Source organism: Mesitornis unicolor, unplaced genomic scaffold (genome assembly GCF_000695765.1).
Source record: "Mesitornis unicolor isolate BGI_N332 unplaced genomic scaffold, ASM69576v1 scaffold30783, whole genome shotgun sequence".
In the NCBI taxonomy this organism is placed as follows: Eukaryota; Metazoa; Chordata; class Aves; order Mesitornithiformes; family Mesitornithidae; genus Mesitornis; species Mesitornis unicolor.
Window position 1 is genome coordinate 1 of NW_010174462.1, and position 11,314 is coordinate 11,314.

The following is an 11,314-nucleotide window of genomic DNA, read 5'->3' on the forward strand; positions in this document are numbered from 1 at the left end:
AGGCCGTGGTGGCTGAGGGAGGAGCCGGTGGGAGAGGAAAGCCGGCCCGTCTTCCCGGGAAGTGGGAGATGAAGGCAAGCGCCTCAGGTGCGGTCGGAGACCGGGCAGGTGTCGGCAGCAGCGCCCGTTGTCGTGGCCTTAAAGTTTCTGAGCGTTGCGAGCGGGTCGGTGAGACTTCAACCTCCCCTCGCAGGGCTGGGGCCGGTGCCCTCCCACACAGGCAGGGCTTCCGGAGTGAAAGTCTGTCTTCGTGATAAAAGGCACGCCTTAACCTAAAAGTATCCTACTGAAATAAGCAAATGCTCTGATCTAGGCCTGCACTCTTCTGTTTACTACTTTTTGACTGGTTTGACTTCTGCAAGTTAAACGAACTCAACTGCTTTGATGAGGCCTTGCTGTTTGGAGTTGGTGAGAGCCGAGTTCCTGAAGCAGAAGGTGCCTGGGAGGCTCTAGGATGAACACTGAGCATGCTGCTGTGCAGCATCTCTTGGCAGGTGCACCTCTGGTGTGCTGGCTGGTGTACACCCCTTCTGAAGTACGTGATGTATGCTGCCCCTTGGGCATCATTCAGTGTGGGCTTGGACAGCTGTGCGAAAAAAAAGCACTATGTCTCAAGTGAAAAACAGTGTTGCTGCAAGCCTAAGTCTCAGTACACTCTGCTGGCTCTGTGTTTCAGGCTTTTGTGGGCCAGTGCATGAGATGCATTTTTGCACATGCCTTTTTCAGCTCTCCCATACTAGAAGGAGGTTCCGGGGGTAATTCCCCATTCTGTGGGATGACAACTTTTTACCATGGAGAGTGCAATCAAGTGCTTATTTCTCTTCAGATTTAGCATTCAGGTTCTCAAAGGTGATAATGTTTTAGCACTTTTTACTCTCTGAACTTCAGTAATACAGAAATATCTCAGCATTGAGAGAATATGTTGATGGACCTTGTAGTGATTTCTGAAGCATGTATCAGGAACAATGGGTAAGACAAAATACAAAAGATAAATAACACATGAGAGCAGGTTCAAAATGGGACTTGTGCCTGCCTAGAAGGGGCAGCAATTGGGTTTTATATGTGAGTTCATTGAAGACTTCCACTGTTGAATGAGCCTGTCTGTGATGGAGGATGGTGCAATGCCATGAGTTCTTGAATGCCATAAAGGAATTGTTCTGAGTCAAAGATGAGGCTTTAGCTTATTGCTTTCACATCCCACTGCACGTGAAACAGTTGTTAAGACTTGGAGTCTTAACTGGCTAGACTGTGTGGATGCTTGAGCTTGCTTTGGGTTGCAGAACCATCTCATCCCAGCTGCTTCCAGCAAGCCAAGAGCACTAGCTCCCCATGGGAATAAAGAAAGGTCTCTGTAAAAGATCAACGATGTAGTCTATGAAGGTTGTATGTCTCTGGTGTGCAGTCAACCAGCGAGAACATGGGAAATAGTATCCTGTTCTGGAATTACTTTCTGTACCAAGACAGTGGCAAATATTTTGTATAGCTGTGAAATTGCATTCAACCATCCTCCTTCTTGAGCCTTTCTCAAGAAGTGAAAAAAATTGTAAGACATCATAAGATGTGAATATTAAACTAAAAACTTTCTTAATCCACAGTATTTATGTTTCTTAGTGTCTTGATGCTTTTCTAATTGCATTTTTTTCCAAGAGACAAAATTTGTCTGGCATTACAGTTTTAGCTGAAAATGTAATAAGTCTGATTTTTTTTTTTAAATCCACTAGAACAAAGACGACAAAAAGTTGAAGAATATCTATCAAGAAAAAAGACTTTTTCTGGCCTGCCCATTCAAGAAAACGAGGCATCGATCAGGTAGTATTTCTGCTATGGCTTACATTCCTTTAGAAAGGTCCATGGTTGGTGGGCAAGATGTAAATAGCCATTCTCACAAAGAATCTCAACCAGAAGGTGAGGCGATGCAATGAGACTAGTGATCACATGGATTTCCTAAAGTCCTTTTATTGTCAGCAAATAGTAAAAGTTTTTACTAAGCAAATGCATAATAGATCCAATTCATGAAGTATATTATCTGCTCCTCTAGAGACTGAGACAGGACAGGATAATTTCATGGCAGAGCTCTTATTTCAGTTGACACTTTGATGCTTGCCTCTAACCTTCCTTTTGCAAATATCTTTCCTCCCCCTCTTCCTACTCAGGTGATGCTGCATGTGTTTGCAGTCCACTTGATCTAGCTTCATTGTGTTTTTATAGTTACTTATTCACTATTTTCTGCTTAAAGCAAATGTACTGTAATAAAACTCAGCCTGTGTGATGGCCAATAGTTAGGCATAATATTCTGTAAACAGAATGTGGGCATCTAGCACCAATTAGTAGCACTTTTTAATCCTGCTGTTGCCTAAAGTCTGAACATTTAGTATAAGACCTTCCAATATGCAACAGAAATGTCTCTAGAGAAGACAGGAGTGTGAAGGAGTAGAGAGGTTTCTGGCTCTAACTAGAGAGGTGGTATAGCTTTGTCACTTATTTTCACGTTTTTGCAAATGGTACATTTGTCTGAAATTTATTGCCATTTAAATGGGAAGTTTTACTTACCATCTTGTATACTTGAGGTGGCATGGTCCCATCTTCAACAGCACAGTACTACTTGGTAGCACAGATCTAACTGTACAATGACCTTTGGAATATAAAATGACAAGAATAAGTATAACCTGTCAAAGACTTGCTCTGTGCAGCAGGAAAAGGCAAGTGCTTTCATGTTGTAGAAAGCTATCTTGTGTTAGAAAATCATTGCCAACTACTTTTGTTGTAGCAATACTCTTAATTTAGCATTTGATCTACCTTGCTTTCAGTTTCTTCTCTGGCTATTAAATTCCAGGGATTTTCATAGTCTTCAGTTAACTCATTGCTTAGAGCCATCATATATGTGGATATGACTAATGCTTTTCTTTTGCAGATAGTTCCCTTCTGTGAAGCTATTGCTGTTGACTTCTGATCAGTTCATGTGTTCTCTATCACAGATGACACAGAGGTGATACCATGATGCACGATGCTGTCTCAAGATTCCACAGTCACTAGCCTATCTTTATTTTCACTAATATACTTTCATTTTCAACTCGGGTAGCCTCTAGAAGACCATCTGATGCAAAGATGCAACTGGATCTGATGCAAATGCTATCTGGAATGTTGATTTTTCAGTCACATGCAAGAGCACACATTTCGTGTAATGCATCATGAATCATTCGAGAAAAAATATAGATTTGCAACTTCTAACTGAGATGTTTTCCTTCTGAGCTGTCAATACAATTTCATAGTTGCTAGTAGACAATACTGGTGTTGGTGGCTTTGTTACTGGGTTGTCTGGTGCCTGGCTGCAAGTTTTGGAACCTGTGGGTGTGGTAGGAGCTATGTATCCTTGTTCAGACTTGCCTCAAATGGCCTGGCCTCTGATGATAGCAGTAGCTGAGCTTCAACTCCTTGTGCTGCTCCTCCTTCTGCATCAACTGCAGCATTTAAAAACTTGACCTCGTGTACCACATGCATGAAGCCATTCAGGTTGGTGCTCGTCCTTAAACACGAGAATGGCATCTGCAGTAAATAGGGTCTGTTCTCTTCTCCCACTCAGTTACCCAGTCCTTCATGGTGCAAGAAGGGATATTTTGCAGCCTGGGCCTTGATCAGTGGTTACTTAGCCTCTTTTTTTTCTTTTTTTTTCCCTTTTTTTTTTCCTTTTTTTCCCCTTCTGGAAGAAGACTACACGCTGAACAGAAATGCTTCAGGTTGAATTCAACCTGCAGACTGCCACCTGGACCATGGGAACTTTCTAAATATACATCCCTTTGTTATGTTGCAGAATGATTTAAGATGTCTTTTATCTTTTATTTTTAAAGCAGTAGCAAAACTAGGAGAACAACTAGCAAGAAACTACAAGACGAAATACAGCTCTCAACATCTCCAAAGTCAGGAATGGTAAGTTTTTAACTGATAAATACTGATGGCACTCTGTTTCAGTGACTACAACATTCCACTCACTTAAACTGTATTTGTTATATGGCTTCCAGAGCATGAGAAGTTTGCAGGTACAGAGGTGCAGTTTATTAAAACTTTATTCAGTGACTGCTTAATATATGCTTTTTAGAGAGCCTGCTGCATTACTGTATGTAACGGACCATATTGATATTCAGTTTGTACTTGGCTGGACAGTGGGTTAAAGAGGATACCGTTATTGCTGAAATCATGTTTCAATTTTAACAGCATTTCTTGAGACTCCTAGAAGTTTTTGCATATATTTTCAGTCTTCAGGGAAGTAATTTAAAATCTGAGCAAGGTCAGAGTAAGGAGTTCTTATATTGTACCATGTTACTTGCAAAAAAAAACCCACAAAAAAACCCCAAAAAACCCCAAACAAACCCAAAACCATAACAAAGAAAGACAACAAGAAAGCACCCCCTCCAAAAAAACCCACAAACCACAAAAAAACCCTACACCAACAAAACCAAACCAAAAAAACCCCCAACAACTAACAAAGCTTGTTGAACATACGTGATTTTTCAGTTGCAATGCTGGCAAATCTGATGTGATCAGAAGTAGATGCTAATACCTAATCAGAGTTGAAGGGAATGTTTTCTCTGTATCATTTTGTGTCACTTATAAGAATAAAGATGCACATGGTTGTGCTGCTAGAAACAGCAAAATACAGATTCTCCTTTGTTCTCAAGGAAAGGTGAGGGCAAAAAACTAGACACAAAACCTGTGTTCATGTTAAATGGTTCTGAGTTTGGGTTCTGAAAGATTTGAGAGACCTGGGGTTATAGGAGGAGGAATGCAAAAAGCTTAAAACTTCAAAACTGAGTCTTGAGAGAAAAAATTCCAAAAGTGAGAACAAATTCAGAAATTTCCTAAAGGGAAATACTTTGGTCTGTGTTAATGCTCATGTGATTTTAAACTTGAGTTAAACTACATAGCTTCCTTAAATAGCAGCCCTTGTACTCAGGCTGTAGTTATTGGCTTCATCAAATGTAACTTCTGAGCCTGCAGGGTAGATCAGGAAATGAGTTGCAGTGGTGTTTTCTTACAATTGAAGGGCAGCTTTCTTAAAGGAGAAAATTAACAGCTTCGGCAGACTTTCATATCATTCATGTATTCTTTTCCTGCCTTTGGATCTTTCACTTTTCTATAAGGTGCTGCTTGAACACTGCTGAATTAGTTGCCGTAGAGCATCTTCTTTGGAGGAAAAGACTGGTCTCACTTCTCATGGCTGCTGGGCTAGTGTTATGCTGACAGCGTATGGCTGAGAGTTTCAGGGAGTAGTAAAACCATATAAAACTCACATCTATTCATAACTTACAACATCCTACAGATTGTTAGAAAAATTTTTTGTCTTCTGGTAACATATCCTAATGCTTTAATTAAAGTCTTTACTCACTACCCTGTACTAGTAGGCCATCCACACTAAGCAGAGGAATGGTGCTGCCACTAAGTGATGGAGTATGCAAATGTTAAGAGAGTTTTGTTTCTGCAAGAAAAGTGTAGCGCTCAGGTTAAGCCTTCATACTTCCAAGGAAGAGTTTAAGTAATCCTTATTTGATTTTTTGGATGTGAATTCTGCAATATTACTTGACACATGCTCTACTCAGTATATATATACACTACTTTTGTAGATACTTTTCAAGTGACATTTGCTATTAATCACTTTAGTCCCATAAATGAGTTAAAGCCTCTGGAAAAAAGTAACCTGCAACATGAATGTACTTTTAACATCTTTGTGGATATCCTTTTGATTTCAGGAAAACAAAGAGAATGCTCATAAACTGTCACAGAAACAATCAAGTGGAACCTCAGAAGAAAATGTTATTTTAAACTCTTCCACAATCACACTAACAAATTCCATATCGGGGGCAAACTATAATCCTGAAGATCATGCTTCCACAAATGAAGTTACAGAAATAAAATCTCGGCATGTGTCACTTAGCAAGTCCTTCTTGCAAATGAAACGCATAAAAGAGAAGCAATTGATTGCAGAAAAACAAAATTCAAGTGTCAGCCAACCAAAGAAACCAGCGCTTGGTACATATCGTGGCAAAGTTATCCAATCCAAGATAAACTCCTTTCGAAAGGCACCAAAAAGTGAAGGGGAAAAGAGTTCTTTGCCAGACAAACTTCCTTGTTCTGCCACCAAACCAGCATCAAGTTCCCTGTCCACAAACAGCTGTAGTGTAGCTCTGAAGACCACCAAAGTCACAAACTACCTTAATTCTGCAAAACAAAATGGTGTCCTCCCACTCCAGAGCAAATCATCTAACAAAGCCACTATTAACTCTCAGTCCAGTCTCAAGGAAAGGCAACCGCCGTCTGCTGTAGCACCAAAAAAAGTAACAGTCAAAAAAATGGCTGGGGAAAGGGAACCACAGCCACCGAAGGCAGCTTCTAACAAGTCTGTCTGTAGAGCACAAGGAATGAAGAAATGTGCAGAGTTTTGTGAAGATGCAAGACCAGAAGCTCCAGCAAAACAAATTTCTGTTGTTCCTGGTACAAGGTTGGGACAGGATTCTAAAATTAATGGCAACAGAATAGCTGTGCCAAAAGAGTCAGCAGAAGAGAGAAGGTAAGTGAATTACTGTTGTAGCTTGATCTGAGGAGGTATTTAGACCTTCTTTTCAGGAATATCTATTTTGCTAATTTCTTGCTGTTAGATGTGCTGAAATATAAGAGAACTGAGTATCTGAAATTGATGCCCAAGGGCAGCAGACTAAAACTGTAGACTTAGTACAGAGAAATTGTGATTCAGACTAATTTTATCAGCTCTTCAGGCTTACAGCTTGGCCTGCGTGATTATAACTGGAAAATGCATGTTGTTTGCGCTGGCTCCTTTGTAGGTTAAGTGTTGTGATAGCCTTAAGCGTGACAAGTAATCCCGTAAGTGAATTGCACATGCATGCCACTGCTTGGGGAAATAAAGATGACTTATGCAGGATGTATATAGAAGTGAGCATGTTTATGAACTGAAGGAGAGCACTTGTCAATGACATTTTTCAGCTTGATGTATGCAGCTTAAATGATAGGTTGAAGATTCATAATCTAAGTGTTATTTTGTATTCTTGGTAAAGCCTCCTTGTAGAAAATCACATTTACTAAAAATTGATCATCTAGTGGGATGGGGTTGAAATGAAATATATATGAAGACTGAATTACACTTAAATATCAGTTTCGGATTTTAAAAGCCGTGCGATAGGGTTGTCTGGACTGTTCTCCATGCTTTGTGTCTTTAGAGATAGTTTCTAGTTAGCTGGTTTGAAGTGGAATTAGGGAAAAGAGGTAGCACAGATGAATAAATCAAACATTTTTTTACCCTCCCTTGAAAAAAATGGTCTGTAGCCTAAGTCTCTTTTTGCTGGAAAGGGAGAGATTAAAATGTTCTAACCTGATAGATACCTAAAGCATATAGTGGTATGCATGGTTCTGAAATTTCCATGCAGGTTTAAATGGGAGCTGTATTCCTTTTAGGATTAAAAGAGTGAGAACTTGAGGACTATCTGGAAAGTATCTTTGTATGACTTACCCTTGTTAGTGTCAGTCAATGTAAAAAAATTATAAAACATCTGTCACTTCAATTAATAATATTTTAAATGCAGAGCTCGGCTGGATGAATGGAGAGCATCTAGAGGAAAAGTGATGAGGAGACCTCCTATATCTGTGCTTCTGGGACCCCAGTCTAAAAGTGAAGAAAAAGAATTCTCTTCTGGTGATTCTTTAGAGTATGCACTACATAGTGAAAAGGTCAACAAGACTCTCGCAGAATGTCTGCAGTTAACCAAACAGGTATTCAATCCCTTGCGTACCAATTTCTAATCATATAGGTCCCTACAACATGCAGGTCCTATGCTGGACCTGTGAATCAGGATGCAGAAGACTGATTACTGCCCAAGTTAAGCAATATCAAAGCTTCTTGCCAACACCTGAAAAAAATAGTTCTCACTTAAGCTTCACTAACTGCCTGAACTACCAAATAAGATATGGTAACATAATAAAGTAGAAAAGCTACAATGGCTGACACTAGCTATAAAGTAATTAAAAAAATAACAAGTTTGCATTTGCAGAAACTTGCCTGGACTTCTGAAAAAAATGTTTTAAGTAGTTCTGAAGTTGTCTATGCATTCTATTTTCCCTGCTACTTACAATACCATATAAACAATTCTCATTTGGAAGAATAGGTAGATGACAATTCTTTTGCTCAAGTTCATTGTTCAGTCTTGGAAATACTTGCCATCTTCAACTTCCAGGGTTACTCTCCAAGAAAGGAAAAAAAAATTGCTTTTTAATTCAAAAACCAGCTAAAATACAGCACCTCAAAATGTTTGCCGCATTTAAATCTCTGCTTTTGTGTTGACTTTAGGGACGTGAAGCCAATGAAATACGTGCTATGTTGGAAGATCTGACACGGAGCATTCCTGGGGCTAAAAAGCTTGCAAAATACTGGATCTGCTGTATGTGTCTTGAACAGAGAGGCCCTCTTGAAAAGCTTCTTGCTGTCTATGAGGAGGCCATTTTGGCAGGAGCAATGGTGAGCAGCTTGTCTCCAAGTTTGAGATTAATATCAAGGCATGAAAATATGATATATAAAACAGAACTACTTCTGATTGTAATATTCTTTTATAGTAGAAAAACCATGTGGCCTACTTGAACATTCAAAATTGGATTTGGTTTGCTCTGTAACCACTGTAGATACTTACTACTTTCAAGAAGAAAGGTATAGGATCATCAAAATACCATATGATGTTCCTCCTAGAAGAAATGAAGGACTGAGACTTCTGAAAACACTAGAAACGCAAAATAGAACTTAGTTTTACATTTATTGGTGGACTTAATTCCTCTGCTTGAATATCACCAAGATTTCAGGTCATCAAATAGAGCCTTAGTACACAAAAACCAGAAAATACAGAATTCACTTCTGTTGTGACTTCTGTCTGAACAGCATTAAATAAAGGGTTTGTATCATGAGCATCATGTGGTCTGTACCACTTCCCCTGTAACTGCGATACCAAGTAAGGTCAAATGATGATTAATTTTGGAATTGTTTTTCTGAAACAATGCAACTTTTTTCCAGCCTAAAGATGAACTACGACACGCACTAATAGACACTATGAGAAACACTGAAAGCCTTTTCAAGTCTCAGGATGGTAAGTCTGAGTACTCTATTCTAGTTAAATGTCTGGCTTGACAGGCAACACAAGCTGTTTAAACTATTTGTACCTATTTCATGGAAACTTCTCAGTGGACATTTGTACTCAATTGTCTTTGAAAACAACCTTGACTAAACTAATACTTTTCAATTCTGGGCCTGTTAAAATGAGTAGTGGAGATGCTTCATAATCTAACTTTCACAGCAATGTTGTCCAGCTATTTTAGCCTGATAATCAAAGAGTAAATAAAAACATTCTTGTGAGATAAAAATCAGTTGCCTCTTTGACACAAACTCCTTCACTAGCAGATGCACAGTTGTGTTACAGCATATTGGCAATTAAAAGTGGAAAACATTCCAATTTTGGAAGCAAATTAGACACACACATTCCTATTCAATGTAACAACCTGATAAGTATTTGATTCCAGAAACTGGCTGAAATACTTGTTCAGACCTTCTGTGCTTGGGAAGAAAGAATGACTTCTCAGGATGTACTTAGGCTAAGTTTTCAGGTTGCACCTTCTTGAAACTGACTAAAATTATTAGTCTCTTAAATTGCTGTGGCTCAGACTCAAGACATACTTAAAACTTTACATGAGAATGAGAGTTAAGATTTCAGAGATCTGTCTAAAACAATAACTTCCCTGTAACTAATGACAGTTGTACTTTCTTCAATATTTCAATTTTAGAGGAAACTGTGACAGAAGCTCATTTAAATGAGGTAGTGGAAGTCAGCAAGGAAACAAACTCATCTGTAGAGCAAGTTGAGGAGGCCTCCAAGGATCTCTGCCCTGATGACCAAAAAGCAGAGAGTGATGACAGGCAGGCAGACACAAGCAGTGAAGTGATCAAAAAAGAAGAAATGGATTTAGACTTGAAACCTAGAGAAGAGATCTTGCCAAAAAAGAATAAAAAGCGCAAGACTAAAGAACGTATGAAAAAGAAAGGAAGATGTGAAACAGAAGAACAGGCTGAGGATGAGGTAAAAGAGACAGCCCAAGCAGTTAATTCTCTTGAGGAGGAGAATGACACATCTTACCTAATGAGAGACAACCCACCTACCACACCATACTTGGAATGGTAAGATTACTTCAGGAAACTATGGAAAGTTTGCAGTGTCTGAGGCAGCAGTAATGTTTGTGTCCTGTTGAAACAGAGAGATACTGCATTTGTGACCACCCAGTTCAAAAGCTCTCAAGAACGTAGCTTTTTAGGATTGCTTTATCTTCCTTTAGAAGAATGTCTTCTTAAATAAATTCCTCTATTTACTCAATCTGTTTTGCTTTTTGAATACCTAACTACAGAGTAATCAAATGTCTTTGTGGCAGAGACAAATTCCAGGTTTAGGATCCTGTCCTGAGGCCCACATGGCATTAGCAGTTCTATACTGAGCTAGGTAAAGAGGAAGATAATGTTTTCAGTCCTCTCCTTTTCAAATGTGTATGTAGCTGCATGTCACACAGCACAGAAGTGAATTAAGATATCTTAATTGGGTCTTGAGGCAAAAATCTGGGTAGTAATCTCAGAACAAAACAGGTTACATTCAATTTTATTTTTTTTTTGCCACAAGGTTTCTTCAAAGATAGCAGACTTAAGGAAGTTGTGCTCAGCTTTAGCATCTGATGGAGCTGGATCCCTGGCAACTGTTTGCTTTCCCTCATAGCAAGAAGAACAGATTCCCCCTGATGGAACAGGGGGAGAATCTTCCTCTGGAAACTCTTTTCAGGAGATTCTTCATATTAAAATATTTTGTCCAAAAAGAGCTGTACATCTGGTTTTAAACATATGAATGGGAAAGGGCCTGTTTCCTGTTTCCTTTGGCTATGGGAATGGGAAAGAGTTGAACAGGAATCACGATTTGCTGTTCCTGCTAGATGCTACAGAGGTGATTTGTATGATGATGTCCCTATGTTTAGTGATTTTATTTTTGGTTATATTTTCCTCAGTGTGAAGATGTACTATGAGGCAAATAACTCCAGTGCTAAAGACCTGAAAATTGTAACCCCTTTGCGATATTCTCAACGTATTCGGGAGAAGACGTGCAAGCAGTCAGATACTGTTAAAGATCAAGATCCACACATGTCTCCATTTGAACAGCTGGAACTGGAATCAAAAGCCACTGCATTTATCCACAATCAGAGCAATGCACTCAAAGAAACAAGTGCTGAATTAGAAGAGTAA

The 11,314-nt window shown here is 39.2% G+C and overlaps 1 protein-coding gene across 1 annotated transcript; it reads left to right on the forward strand.

Annotated features, from left to right (window-relative positions):
• The first annotated feature begins 68 nt into the window (after positions 1-68).
• Positions 69-11,314, forward strand: CKAP2 (cytoskeleton associated protein 2). Its single transcript, XM_010181063.1, has 9 exons — positions 69-168; positions 1,722-1,809; positions 3,849-3,924; positions 5,742-6,559; positions 7,587-7,773; positions 8,348-8,515; positions 9,059-9,131; positions 9,823-10,213; positions 11,080-11,314. Exons 1-9 carry the CDS (start codon positions 69-71, stop codon positions 11,312-11,314), a joined length of 2,136 nt encoding a protein of 711 aa, XP_010179365.1.